Source organism: Anas acuta, chromosome 3 (assembly GCF_963932015.1).
Source record: "Anas acuta chromosome 3, bAnaAcu1.1, whole genome shotgun sequence".
NCBI classification, from domain to species: Eukaryota; Metazoa; Chordata; class Aves; order Anseriformes; family Anatidae; genus Anas; species Anas acuta.
In genome coordinates, this window is record NC_088981.1 from 34,554,579 (window position 1) to 34,568,866 (window position 14,288).

The 14,288-nt window shown below is 39.5% G+C and overlaps 1 protein-coding gene across 1 annotated transcript; it reads right to left on the reverse strand.

The window, feature by feature from the left end:
- Nucleotides 1-137: 137 nt before the first annotated feature.
- LOC137853808 (potassium channel subfamily K member 16-like) lies at nt 138-13,940 on the reverse strand. The gene is made up of 5 exons (XM_068676584.1): nt 12,840-13,940; nt 8,712-8,826; nt 8,005-8,171; nt 5,387-5,552; nt 138-4,011 (listed from the first exon to the last, which is right to left on the reverse strand). The coding sequence occupies exons 1-5, from the start codon at nt 13,050-13,052 to the stop codon at nt 3,788-3,790; spliced, it is 885 nt and encodes a 294-aa protein (XP_068532685.1). The 5' UTR covers nt 13,053-13,940; the 3' UTR covers nt 138-3,787.
- Nucleotides 13,941-14,288: the final 348 nt, after the last annotated feature.

The window sequence follows — 14,288 nt, forward strand, 5'->3', positions numbered from 1 at the left end:
AAGCCTTCCTACACTGCCCCGTGATTTTCTTGCTAGGGGAGTGTTTGTGCTATTGTAAGTAAGGCAGCATTCAAGCAGGCTCTGTACGACCGACTGGTTCTGGTAATGTGCTAACATTTATTTTTATTTTTTTTTTTAGGGGGTAGATGCTTTAAGCTCATGTTTTTACTGACAAGATGCAGAATTGCACATGCAATCTTCTGCCAGCGTGAAACTGGCGATGCTATGCTAGCCCTGTTCCTGTATCATCCTCAACACAGTCATAAAAAACAACCAACCTCGTGCTGCTCATTGCTCAGTCTTAACTCTACCGTTTTAATGTATTCTTCACTGAACGATGTTTAAACTGAAAAAAAAAGTCATAATATATCACAGAAAGAAAATATATTAAAAAATGTACATAGTTTTCTTTCATTTAAGACAGAAATAGACACGAGCTGCACTTTCACATTATAAACACATTAAAATCAGACAGTTTGTACAAAGCACACTACTAAATATAACCCTGTTGAAACATTGCTGACTAGTCATAGAGCATTTAATGTTTACACTCAAATTATATTAAACAAATTACTCGTGAGGCACAGGGTTTGTAACTACAAGCAAGACTGCATGCAAACCCAGGGCATCAAGCATGTGCTTGCTAGGAGTTTGGGGAGGAAGAGAAGAGATTAAAATTCACAACAAATCTTTGAAGAATCTTGTAATATCTTAACAATCTGACTGGCTCATATTCCTGAGTATTCTCTGCAATGGCGCTTTGCAATCAGAAATGAAGTATTGTACACCTGAGGAGGATACATTCTATTTTAAATCTCCAGAGAGACTGGCTCAAATATTTGCAGATGATGTTCTGGTGTTGTCTGGAAGGTACCAAAATTTTGGAGGATGAGAAAGGGCTTGCTGAGTGAGGTTAAAAGATAAGTGTAAGCTTGGAAGAAGGTTTGGTTCTTGCCCTGCTCTGGGCTGCTCATGATAGCTGCTCAGGACAATGTGCTGCTTCTCCACTTCACAGATGGGATGTAGACACTTCTGGGACACTGCTCCTGCCAGAGGCTGCAGAGCTGAGTTCACATCCTTCAGAAGTGCTGTCTTCTGCACAGCCAGGCTGAGCATCTTGTAGCTGGTTGTGTGGGCTCCATTCTGCGCAGGGTTGCACTGGTAAAACAGGCTATTAAGAGTCCCTTTGTGCACTTCTCTGGCTCCTTGTAAGCTGTCATGACTGCACAATTCTTCCACATTTTTTTTCTTAGCTGGTCAGTTGGTAATTGTTGACCACCTTTTTGTTAGAGGAAGAGGACTAAGAAGCACTTTATCCATGCACAAGAACTGGGCCAGTGCTGCCAGTGTGCAGCTCAAAATAAGCTTTATTACAGATGTGCATGACCTTGAGGATCTTCTTAGGATCCTGAAAAACTGACAATGTGAGCAAGAAATTTCTATTACTTGTATAACAGAGTGGAGGTCATCAGTATCTTTCTCTTCTCTTTTCCACCATGGCCATATGTTTGATTTGAGTTTTTTGTTTGTTTATTTTGAGTCTTCTGGCCGGCAGCTTGAGAACTGCTGCAGCTACCGTCAGCCTTACTAAAAGCAGCAGGAGCAAAAATTTCAGAAGATAGTCTTGCTGTGCTGCTATTTTGTAAAAAAGTATCAGATACAGGGATAATTTTGTGGACTGAGGTAAAGGCAACCCAAACTCCCTGTGGTCAGATGTCATGTAAGAAAGATTTTAACAAACACTTTGTCAGTAAGTAGTGTATGCATGCTTTTTATCCCTCATAAACCTCGTTATCACTTTTTATGGCATGCAACATAGTGTAAAACAGTTTATATCATCACCTTTACACTACCGCATGTTTTATGGCTGGCTGTGACTAGATAAAGTAAGGCAGCATGGAAAAAGTGAAGTGAAGGAAACTGACTGGTTATAAATTCAGTAGAACTTTAGCTTTGTCTTTCATACAAACAGGCCAGGAGCGTCTTACAGTGTTGTCGCAAGACAGGTACAGAGTATAGCAATGGTGATGATGTTATGAAGTGCATATACAAATGTTATGTCGAAGAAAAAAGAATCCTGAAAGTGTATGTTTCTCAGGAGGTTTGCAAAGATCCAAAAAGCCAGACAGGACAGAGTTGTCAGTGACAGCAGTTACAAAGAAAATTGTTGCAGAAATTCATGGGAATGACTGAGAAAGATCAACATAGAGACCGAGGAGATAGAATCTGTGAGGTAGGTAGAGATAAGGCATCAGGAAAATCTCAGTTGGGATAAGCATTGGAAAGCTCATTTTTTTTTAATGAGTAAACTACAGATGGCATTCTTACATGCTGGCATTTCAGATTTGACAGCCAGGCTGCACTATGCAGGAGTCAGCAATGAACACCAAAGAAAGAAAGAAAAAAAGAAAGAAAGAAAGCACTAAGTCAGATGCAAGAGCAAGCATCTGTTGGACTCTCCTTAGAAGTCAAAGTCTAGGACAGAAAGTATGTGAGAAGAGATTTGTAACTTACACACAAGTATTTACAAGTTTTATGGACACTTCCCCAAAATGAAATATCAAAGTAGCTGCTGAAAGGCTGACATTTGATATTACTGTAGCCTGCCAGCCATAGATTAGCCTGGGGCTGGTCTGCGTGCCCAGTCATATTTCACTCACACTTTAACATTAAAGTTCCACTTCTAAATGAGTTTTAAAAGAATTAGTTGGTGGTTAATATGAGTTACAAACATACTGAACAAATAGCAGTGTGTACATAATTACGAGCATATCCACAGAATGTGTTAGTGATGGTTATAAACAATCTAGTATGGTACTCTGGGTGAATGAATAAGTGTTTAATCAAGTTTCTATGGTTTACTTAAACACAAAGTGTGACTATAGCTTTCTGTCTCAGTGACAAGCCTGCTATAAGGTGTTTGGATGACCTCCTTTGGCTTTTCTGCCTCTTTGGAGGCAGCTGCTGCTACTTTTGTCTTGCAATAACCGCACTAAAGTCAAACTCCCTGTTCCACTGCTACTGCGCCATGCATGACTGAGGATCAGTTTTAACACGAGAGCCTATCAGCCTTGTTTAGAGGTAAATGGATAGCATCAGTCCTGTACGGTGTGGTAGTTCTTCAATAAACTGGCCCAAAGCAAATTACAGACTCTAGTCATATTTGTAATCTGACGGGAAATAAGGAAATCTGCTTGCATTGAGATTTAAAGTGCTGGTTTTGGGTGGCTATGAAATGAACTTGATAATCACTGCTCTGAGCTGTCAGTTCTCTTTAAACAGAATAGTAACAGTCCAGACAGTGCTGGATAGACATAAAATTTGATAGAAACATTTTAGCCCTGGAACTAAAGAAATGTTATCATTTTATATAAAAGCTGCTAATTTCAGATGATATCAAATAAATCTTAATTGGATGGATGCCATTAAGCAGGTGGCCATTGCTGTTGATATTTCTCTGGGGCTTTGTTTACTTTCTGCTTGGAAATGAAGAAAGATTTCTGTACCTATTTTTTCCACTGGCGATTCTTGGTGACAGCACTTCTTATTGGAGCTGGGAGGCAGTCACCCTGGATTTCTTGAATACAGATGGCCAAGAGAACTGAATTCTGATAGAAAAAAGAAAGGATAGGAATTGCTTACTGCAGTAGAAGATGCCACTGTTGAGTGAGAAGTGCCAAATGAATCCTGGAACAGTTTTATTGTGTGTGCTACTTCTTTGGAGGTTTTAATTGGCTTATGCCAAGATGCAAGGTGCTCTTTCAAGACTTCTCTCTGTGTACCTTTTTCAGGTAGGTATGTGGATTCTAGGCTGCTCAGGTTCATCTTCCAGTTTGGTTGTGTCTCCTTCTGCCAAGCTTAAGTTGGGCTTGTGCCACTTCAGCTGAAGGAATTTTTCCATCAAGTCAGCTCCCACATTGAAGACCAGGGCCAGCCAGGCCAAGCCAAAAACAATCCAAATTGCAGTTAGGCTCCTGTATAGTGGGATATAGTGCTTGTTGGGGTTTGTGCCTGAAAAATCCAGGAAACTTCACGTATTAATTTTGACTGCTTTGGACAACATATATAGTCATAACCTCCCCTCCTTTCCCCCACAGATGTGCATGTTTACCAAGTTCATGTGATCTATGCACATTTATTTTATCAATTATTATTATTTTATTTTTATTTTTTTTTGTTCAAATTTCAGGTTCAGCTTTGAACAGTTGGCACCAAATCTCTGAAATTGAGGCGATATAATAAAAATAGCCACATCTACAGTTATTAGGTCTGAACAAAACCGAGTGTTCCCAGCTGCTTACAAAATACAAACACTGTCTTGGAGTCACACTGTTGAATCCATATTAGCCAAATTTTACTCAAGGGACACACAGGGGATCTCATCTGATTTCAGAAGGTATGGTTTACAACCTCAGTGATATAGTGATTTCTTTTTGTAGTGTGACCAGGTAACCAGGGCTCAAAATCACTTGGAGAATATTATTTGGGAAACACACCCATTTTAAGTAAATGTTTATGAAAATCTTAACCCCTAATTTGGTATTTCCACAAAATGAGCAGTTGGTGCAGCTGATACAGATGCACAATAACACTTCAGCCATCCATTCTGTCTCTGTCATACAGGTCATTGTGAAGTTCCATAGTGTCCATGGTCAGGATGGGATGGGTTTTTCTCTCCTTTCAGGACATAGTTATGACTTCTAGGGTAAGAGAACTACCCCTTATGAAGTAACCTATCCTTTATGTTTGTTTGTTGTTTTGTTTTTTAAATAAGCATACTATATGTACCATGTTAAGAGCATTTATTCAAATAAGTAGATAGAAAGGTAGCCCCTCACATATTTCTATTTCTATGCTTCAGACTACATACCCTGACAAGTGTTTTTTTTTTTTTTGTTTGTTTGTTTTTTGTTTTCCATAGCTGTCCCTGTGGTTGTTAGCAATATTATCCATACTGTAGGTACTTAGCATTATATATCTGACAAGATTTTGTACTGGGAATGGTAGGCACTTGCTGAAACAAATCACTATTAGGAGAGCATGGCTCAAAGGCTTAATATTGACAATGAGATTTCATTTATATTCCACCTGTCACTTGTGGTTCACATTCATACCAGCCTCAACATAGTCACTGTTAAATTTGTTGTTCAGTGGCATACATGAAATAAGTTTGGTGACTCTCAGCTTAGCTGCCAAGAGAAAAATTCCCATGTCATAAATCATCTCGTTATAATCAGCTCTCTTTCTCATACCATATTTATACTGGAATCTATGCTCTCTGTACTTAGGCTTATACTACAGTACCAAATCTCAGCAAAGAACCTCCCAGCGAGGTGAGAATACAGGCAGATAGATAACATTTACCCATGTTCATCCTTATTATTACCTACTACGTAGTCCCCAAATCCAATGGTGCTTAGGGTGATGAAAGTGAAGTAAAAGCCTTCTCCATAGCTCCAGCCTTCTACGTAACTGAAAACCAGTGGTGGGAACACCAGAAATAGCAAGGTCCCTGTAGTCAGGAAGACAGCCACTGCCAGTGTTTGAACTACCTGAAAGATAAAGGGAAGACGGCAGCTAAATAACACTGAGCATCTGCCTAGTGGAAATTGTTGTTTTGCTCTTAATCACAAACCTGCTCCTGCAGGGAGCAATGTCCAAACAGGGAAGGATAAAGCAATGCTTCTGTGTACTGCAGGCTGACCTTGCTGTTTATCCTGCACATAGATATTGTACCTAACCACAAATCCAAAACAGTCTCAGAATTAGAAAAAAAAAAAAAAAGATTTTTTAAAGCCTTTTGCAATGAGTTTTTAAGTACACTCAAGTTATATTTTCAGAATTACTATAGCAACCATAGGAATGAAATGCTCACTTTTCATTTCCATTCAAATGGAGATGCTCTTGTAATCACTTGGATCCAGTCTTTTAGGAAAAGCACCAAGTATTGCATAACTCGTGATACAAAGATTGGCAAGAACAAATTAGGGTTCTCTTTACTGTGACTGCTTCCAAAGATTTATAAAGTGGCTTGCAATAGCTCAGCCAAAAATATGTTTGGATGAAATTTGAGTGAAGTCAGTTTGCCTGCTTTTATTTTAAACTTAGAAGCATTCAGAGCAGAACTGTTTTCTGTCAGCACGGGGTAGATCTGTGTCTCTCATTACAAACTGCCTTTTGGGAAATGTGAAGGCCAACTAAGTTACAGCATATGTGGCTGCACCAGATAGATATGCAGAAAGGTCTGCGGATGGGTTGCGACAGGGGAATGGCCCAGTGGTTTGATCTAAGGATTGAGGATCAGAAACTCATGGGTTGCCAGGGAACAGAGTCATGGCTCTGGTGAACTTTTGACTAGTGCTGTATACTCTGATGCAAACTCATCACAATTGTTTAAAAATGCCCTCGAGGGCATTGAAAACAAGAGTAGGATTTTCTATGCATGTGTCTATTGTGACGTGATGAAAAGCGAAACCACTTTGTTTATAAAACGGAAGATCCAGGTATCCTTTTATTTACTTATTTATTTTTTACCTCATTTTGTATTATCCCACGTATAAGACAGTTTGCTGAGCTGAAACTAGGGAAACTTGGCATGAGGCTACTGGGTGACTTTGACAAATCACTTCTGCATTATGTACCATGTCTCTCCAGCTGTATAATAATCCTGACCTCATTTATGAAGCATTTTGAGAATTACTTATCGACATGTTATAGTTGATTTCCGTTCTCATTTAGTTCATTCCAGAAGTGTGATAGCATTTAATTAGATAATAAAGATCATATAAAACTCTATACTGAAATTCACAATATTACTTTTTACCCTGGCTTTTAAGAGCTTTCTGTTACCAACATATAAGGTAGAGGAAGTAAGTCAGGAATGAGGAAGAATTGATTTTAATTAATTTCCCAAGGCACAATTAAACTGTGGTTAAAAGGAGATGAAAGAATTTCTTGTGAGAGGCTTTTTGTAGTGAAGAAGCAGATAAAGGTCCAAATCTTTATCTGTTCATAGGAGTTCTGCCAAAAATGAAGTGATGATTCAGGTGTAGGTAAAAAAAAAAAAAAAAATCGCATCCCTGAATTGCCATTAAAAAGTTCAGGAAAGATCTAGCTTATAGAGCTATAGTAGCCCAAAAGTTCTTCTGGTGGAAGAGCTACATGTATGTGAGGAACAGGCATACGTTAGTTAGCTAAGGAACTTCTGCTGATATAAATTAACTTTGCATTTGATGATACCTATATAACTTCACCAGAAAATCTTTCCCAGCGTAGGTAGAAACTCTGAAATATTTCAACATATCTAACACGTCTAGTCTCCCTTTTTGGTATCTAAAGGGGTCAATACATTGAACTTTTACTCAGAAACTTGCATTAACTTTGTTACAACTGATCTTCACATATTTTATGTTATCAGTGTTTCCCTTATTCCAATACATCTGGACTAGTTCAGTGACTCACCAATAAACTATAGCTAAAGAGAAGGATGATTTATTTACATTAAAAAAAAAAAAAAAAAAAAAAGGAAGGAAGTGCTAAATTACTGGCACAATCAGGGAAGGTAATTCAGCCAGATTAGCAGGCCAATAAAAATAGTTTGTCTTTGCACGATGCAGGCCTAGATTCTGAGATAGATACCAGCATAGGCTAGATAATAACAACTTGATTCAGCAATGCATGTAGGTGGACGTTTTCTGCTAAAGTCACCACAAATTAAAGACCCGGCTCAAAATTGAGGCCACGCTTGCTTAACAGTTTTGCTGAATCAGGGTCTAAAAAGGCAAATCTGGAGTCTCTCAGGCAAAAGCAAATTACTTTAAAGCTATCATATATAAATACAGTATATCAATTTTCTGATATAGAGGGCAGTGTAATTGCTGCAGTTCAAAAAGATGTAAGCACTCTCCAGGAAACCCAATCTAGCAGCCTTACTACTATCTAAGAAAACAGTTTTTATTAGTTTTGAAACAGTGGAAAAAAAAGATAGATTGATTCATGCTGTACCTGGGCACGGCCTGGCTTTTGCACCCATCTTTCCAGCATCATCAGATGAGCATTGAGGCCTTTCCCCAACTGATTAAGGAAGGCCAGGTTGAGCGGAACCCCAAATAAGGCATAAAACACACAGAAGACTTGTCCAGCCACGGTGCTGGGGGACCGGTTACCATAACCTGGAACAAAAAAAGAAAACAGATATATCAAAAGACTTCACAGAAAGGCTGCAGGCCATCATGGCAATTTCCTAGGCTTGGAAGCTTGCTTCTGTTAAGCTTCAGGGACCTGGAGGCCTGTGATTTTCCACAATGAAATCTGCCTACAAATTGCCATAGCTTATGATAGACCCCTGTGCATTCATTACTACTAACAGAATGTTTAACAAGGAAAATATTACTCTTAGCAACTACAGCGACTTTCTTTAGGTCTTTGATATTGTAGTAAGTGCAACTGAGTGCTTTAAAGCAACCTCAGGAGGTGTTCCATATGTACAATATCATATTGCCTGTGCCAAAGAGGTACTTGGCTGTTTTTAGAGGTGTAATATGCTGGATAAACAAGCATAACAGGTATAATTTAAAACTGGTAAGAAAACATAATCCACAGTAATCAAGTTTGTCTTATAGGTGTATTCTGTCCACCAATTTTATTTTTCTGGGGCATTTACAGAACAGCTGGAGGAACCCCCAACTTACAAGAGAAAAAGTGTTCCTCACCTATAGTGGTGACAACAGTTCCTGCAAAAAAGAAGGAGTTGCTGAAGTCCCAGTTACTGGGATTTGTAGAGTTTCCTTCTGGGCTGACCCCTTTTTCCCATGCTTCCATGAGGACCTAGCGCAAAAGAGGTTGAAGGAGCAAAGATGAGCAACACATTAGAACAGATCAGGAAAAATGTCAGGAAAACAAAAAACAAAACAAAACAAAAACAAACAAACAAAAAAAACCAGCAGAGAAGTAAATGCTGCTTTCCATCTTGAGCAAACAGCAATAAATGGTGCAGATAACAGAGTAGAGTTTGACTAAAATGACCCGAGAGAGGTCTTATGCTGACAGGGTAAAACACTGAAAGGGATCTGGCCAGGAACTTGAACTTTTCTCTTATCAGTGGAGATCTGGCCGTTGAAGTAAGATTGGTTCCACAGCTACTTGAAGGCTGAGGGGAGGGGAATGGAGGGTGTCCCCAGAGTAATCAAACTGGGATTTAAGTGAAGTTATGCCATAAAAAATACAGTTTCTCTCCTTTCCTTCCTAGCATAGTCATTGCACTCCAATTTTAAATTTTGGCACATGTAAATTAATGCTTGTACTTGAGGGAAAGGGCATGGGGAACATGCTCATTTCTGTTTCCAGCAGGTAAGTACTAGTGAGGGTGAATTACTTTTTTGACTATGGCTTCCCAGCCAATTTTCAGTCGATACCAGGCTTCTCCTGATTTGGAGATGAGCTAATGAAATACTCTTTGCCATTTCAGATAGCTCTTACCAGATAATAAAACTACTATGTGCCAAAAAAGATCCAGCTCCTATTTGTCTATCAAGTATCTTACTAGGTGCCTTAGCAAAGAAAGTGTTCCTTTGTTCTCCCTGAGAATACTCTGTATGAAACAGGAGCCTTCTGTTTAGGGGCTGGAGTTTCAAGAATCTCCTTGTTTGTTACATACCAATTTTGAAGTCCAGCTCACAGACTTCATCATTTTGCCAAATGCCTGAAGGACTTGTGAATTCACTCTCTTGCTTCCATGGACTGTTTTATGAAGCAGGACATGAACAAAATTCAACAGCAGCTCCAGCCTTAGATGGTTCCATGAGCATTAGACCAAAGAAGATGTTCTTTCTTGATTCAAATATTGACTACTGACAGAAAGATTGCTTATCTGATGAACATATCCATGACAAGGTAACTGATTTTGCATTGGTTTGGCAATATTAGCTTATATTATCTGTGCTGGTGGATTAGGCATCCTAAGTTTAATAGCCAATGTTATTCTTCATTAACAAATCCCACAGCATTGTTCAAGTCCATCAGGTAGGCCAGCTAGGCATCATCATATGTGATCTCATGATTGAAGAGCCAGGAGAATTTATTTTCAATATGACAAAGAACTATTCCATTAAAGGCCTGGTTTCAGAATGTGAAGAATTTGACACATTAAATCATCTAGAGTTTACCATCTTATTTGATACTTAGAAGGAACACACAGAAGCTCCTGAAGTGTGAGTCATTTGAAATGTCTAAAACGATCACGAGTCAATTCATTCCTGTAAGGAGCGCCTCTGTTTTATCTATTTCAACGTGCATGTGTTCAGAGGAGCTTCATCCACATCATAAAAGCCATCATTAAACTGTGAGGCAGTATTAAATGTTGAACACTCCAGACACAGTTTGACAAGGCCAGATTTCTTAGTATGACAGTTGCTTTTAAGCACAACCCCAAGAAAATGAGGGCAGACTGGTACCAGGGTGGACTGTTTCTAAACAAGCACATTGATGTGGGGCAGTTGTAATGGCTCCTAGCTCCTTTTTGTCTACAACTCAGGTACTGGTTAGTGCTGCAGTGAGAACAGAGAAACTGCTGAATGGTTGATGAGCATTAGCTGTTGCCTTTGGGAGCAGAATTAGCCAGTAAGTAAAAGCAATGTGCTAGAATTCACAGTAACAAGATGAAACCTGCATAAAGCTAGAATGCGGAGAGAGTAAGAGCTGCCACTTCAGCACCTGTCCCCCTCCCAGTGCACACTGGAGCCACTTGTGGTCATAGACCAGGAGTTAGCCCTCTTGGCCAATATTTATACCAAATGCTTTAGGGTTGGAAAAGTACTGTCATAATCAAAACAAGGACTTACAGGAGGTACCTTCTCAATCAGTGGATCTGCTTTTTGGTTATGCTGTAAGCATGGCATAATTTCCTGACCAAAGTATGATTACCAGAGACATATTAGATTGCAGTGCTTGTATTTGCACTCTCCCAAAGTTCCAGGTTGTTCAGCTTTGGAGCTCCAGCTCAGGGTCACCCCTCAACTAGACAGTTTTAGCCTAGCAAAGCCAATGTAGTTTATGGACATGGAATGGCAAGAATTTGCTTCATGCAAAATTGAGTAAAAAGTTAATTAATTATAAGTGGTAAATCTATTACTAGTGATAATGGATATGGAAATAGAAAACTTGGGTTGATTCTCAGATTCCAGGATTTAGGTTTAAAAAACCTGGAAATAAGGAAGTACAAGTTTGTCAGCTGAGTGGACTGAATCTAGTGGCTGTGTCTAACCACAATATGAATACTGTCACTTTTTAGGTTGGAACTTCTGACATTATGAACTGACCTCCTTAACTGTATAGATAAAATGTACAGTGAGACAATGGCTTCCCTGCACTAGTTTTAGAGTAAGAAATTTCATTTGAAAAGAATTTTATTCCCTACTATTTGTAAGAGCTGGACTAATTTCTTAACAGGGGTTATAAATGACATATGAGTCATTTATAGGCAGAAGACTATTGTTGAATACTCTGAAGCTTGGTGCATTGTTGCTGATAATTTGGTGCCCTCAACCGGTTTTGTTTGGAACAGCTGATGTGTGAAATTGTATCTAACTCAACTGAGAGGCAGCGAAATGTGATTGTCTGAGACCCAGCAGTCTAAGGAAGATCCACGGGAGCCAGAGAGGAGGATCTGAGCATCTATGAACCCCATCTAAGGTTTGTAGGGTACCAGAGATTTAACTAAACCTTTTAACCCTATAAATTATCCCAGTTTGGTTTAGAATGAGATTCAGGGTCTTCTTTACTGACATTACCACAGAAGAAAGGGAAAGGCAGGTAATAACACTAACTGGTGTAGCTGAGCTGAAAAAAAACCAACAGACTTTTTAGGTATGTAAACTCTTGAAAACTCCAGTCATTTCCTGGACAAAGCCAAATGTTCCACAAGAAACATGTCAAAGTATTAGTCATCATCAAAACATTGTCCTTGTAGACAGAGTTCAGGCACCTTCTGTTCCCTTTTTGATCTGAACTTCACTGTGTGCTTACACCCATTTATAGAATCTAGGTTTTAATGTTGATCTGAAGCATGTGCCTTGGTGGAAATCCTCTGATTCAAAGTGCAGTCTTGCATCCTGTTCAGTGTTTCTGTCAGCTTTAATGACCTGAGAGAAAGAGTTCAAACCATTTAGGCACCCAGGTCTGTGTCTGGAGAAATTTTGAGCATGAATAAAGTAATAATTCAAGGATTTTTGCCCAGTTCTTACAATACTAGAATGACAGGATTTGTCCATAAATAATACCATGTGAGGGCTTGTAATTAATCTCCAACCTGTTTTGAGTAATAGATTAAAATGTAATTGAAGATGTCATTAATAGACAACTCATATTGAATAAGAGCTCTTTAGCACTTATTATAAATGATAAATGACACAGATTATGATGACTGAGCTCATCTTTTGTTTAGAGGCCTGGAAGTGCAGGACTGCCTTTCAAGTGCAATAGATGATTTCTGGTAGAAAAGAAGGGCAGAATCTGTGCAGGTTTGGGCTGAAGTACCTTGGCAGGGCAACCTACTTCTTGTAAGGTTTTTGTCCCCATGCATAATCTCCATGCAGTAATTTCTGTGGGAGCTATAAACCATGAAGCTGAAGGTATTATAAGGTAACATAAAGGTTCATTAGTGTTTTTGCATCTTTGGATCAAAATAAAGTGGTATGGGAAGGGGCTTGAGAAACCATTGCCTTTCTCTTGTACAGTTAGTCCTCCAATGTTGTGTTTAGCAGATCATGTTTGGCCAAAACAGTATAATTACTTCTAACAAAAATAATGCTTGAGCCCAAATCATGGGAGCCTGTTCCTCTTACCTGTACGAACTGCTCCAGGGCTTGCCTATCCAAGCATGTGTAGTTCTGCAGGAACTTGAGCTTCTCCAGCTGGAACTGGTCCCGAGAGTGGGTCTCTGCCTGCTTCTCCAACAGCTGGAACACCATAGCACCGAGGAGGAGATAAAAGAGATACCCCAGTACCAGCAGTGGAGTCCATCTGATCTGCCAGTTGGGTACTGTGAGGAAGGGCATGCTTCTGCTGCTGTGAGTCCCTGCTCCTTACTTACTAGGTTACTGTCCCGAGATCTGTGCTACCCCAGGCACCCTTAAATCACACACTGGTGTTCCCAGCAACTGTGCTAGAGATTTTTCTAACAGAAAACATGGGTATCATGCCTATACAAAATGAGACTAACAGGTAAATTTTATCCCTCCACATCCTTTCTCTATCCAGAACAAAAGGAGAGCATTTATAGCTTAATAAGAATGTGAATCATAGTGTTCTCCTCTTACAAAAACAATTTTTATCCAAAGATCTCAATGAAATTAATCAAGCCTGACACAAAACCTCTGAGATAGGTACTGTTTTGCAGGCTGGGAAGATGAAATAGAACTAGCTTAATGACTTACCCAGGGTCATATGAATGTCCTACAAGTAGACTCTGAAAATCTTCACAAGTAAAGCCTTACTCTAAAGACTAGACTTCTGTACAAGAAAACACTATAAACTCTCTAATTACAACAGACTCCCCAGAACTAAGAAGATTATGGAGCTGAATAAATGGAAAAGTCAATAGCTGCTGCCTGTACCATACAGACATTGCTGGTACCAGTGAAAGCAGCGTGATGAAGCTCACAAACATCCTGAATTCAGCCTGGTCCCAAGACAGAACTTCTCTTTCTTTCTTAATCAGAAAAAGATCAGCCCCTCACTGCCTTGCCTGATGATCCTGGACTCTTTGTCAGATGATTCCACACTTCAACACCCCTTAGTCCACACAGTTAGAGAAGGAATCACTCATGCCTGCTGCTTTCAGTCTCTGTATTGTCCTTTTATGTCCAAATGCATAGGGGAGAAGGAGAGCTTCAGGTTAATCGTTAGCTAAAAAAGTATCAGAGACTCACTCCTGGGAGCATTGATGATCATCACACACTGAAAATGAACAGGACTTGCATATTTTTCTGTAGGAAGACCCTTATGGCTAGAGTCATCCACGCCAGACTGCTTCTGAAAAAAAGCTCTCACACAGAGCTAGAAGGCCATGTGGCTAGGGCTGCAATTTTGTTCAACTCTTTCCCATTAAAATCTTCTGGGTACAGATATCCCCTTTGCTTAGTATTCAGAATTGTTCTCCACCTACCTTCAAACAAGAAGTAGTGCTGAGAGAAAAACAATGAAAAATTTTCCTTCATATCTGTATCAGGGAAATCCCTGCCCTTTCCACTTGAACTGTGCTCCTAGCCTGCAGCCAGCCCCCACCCAGAAGA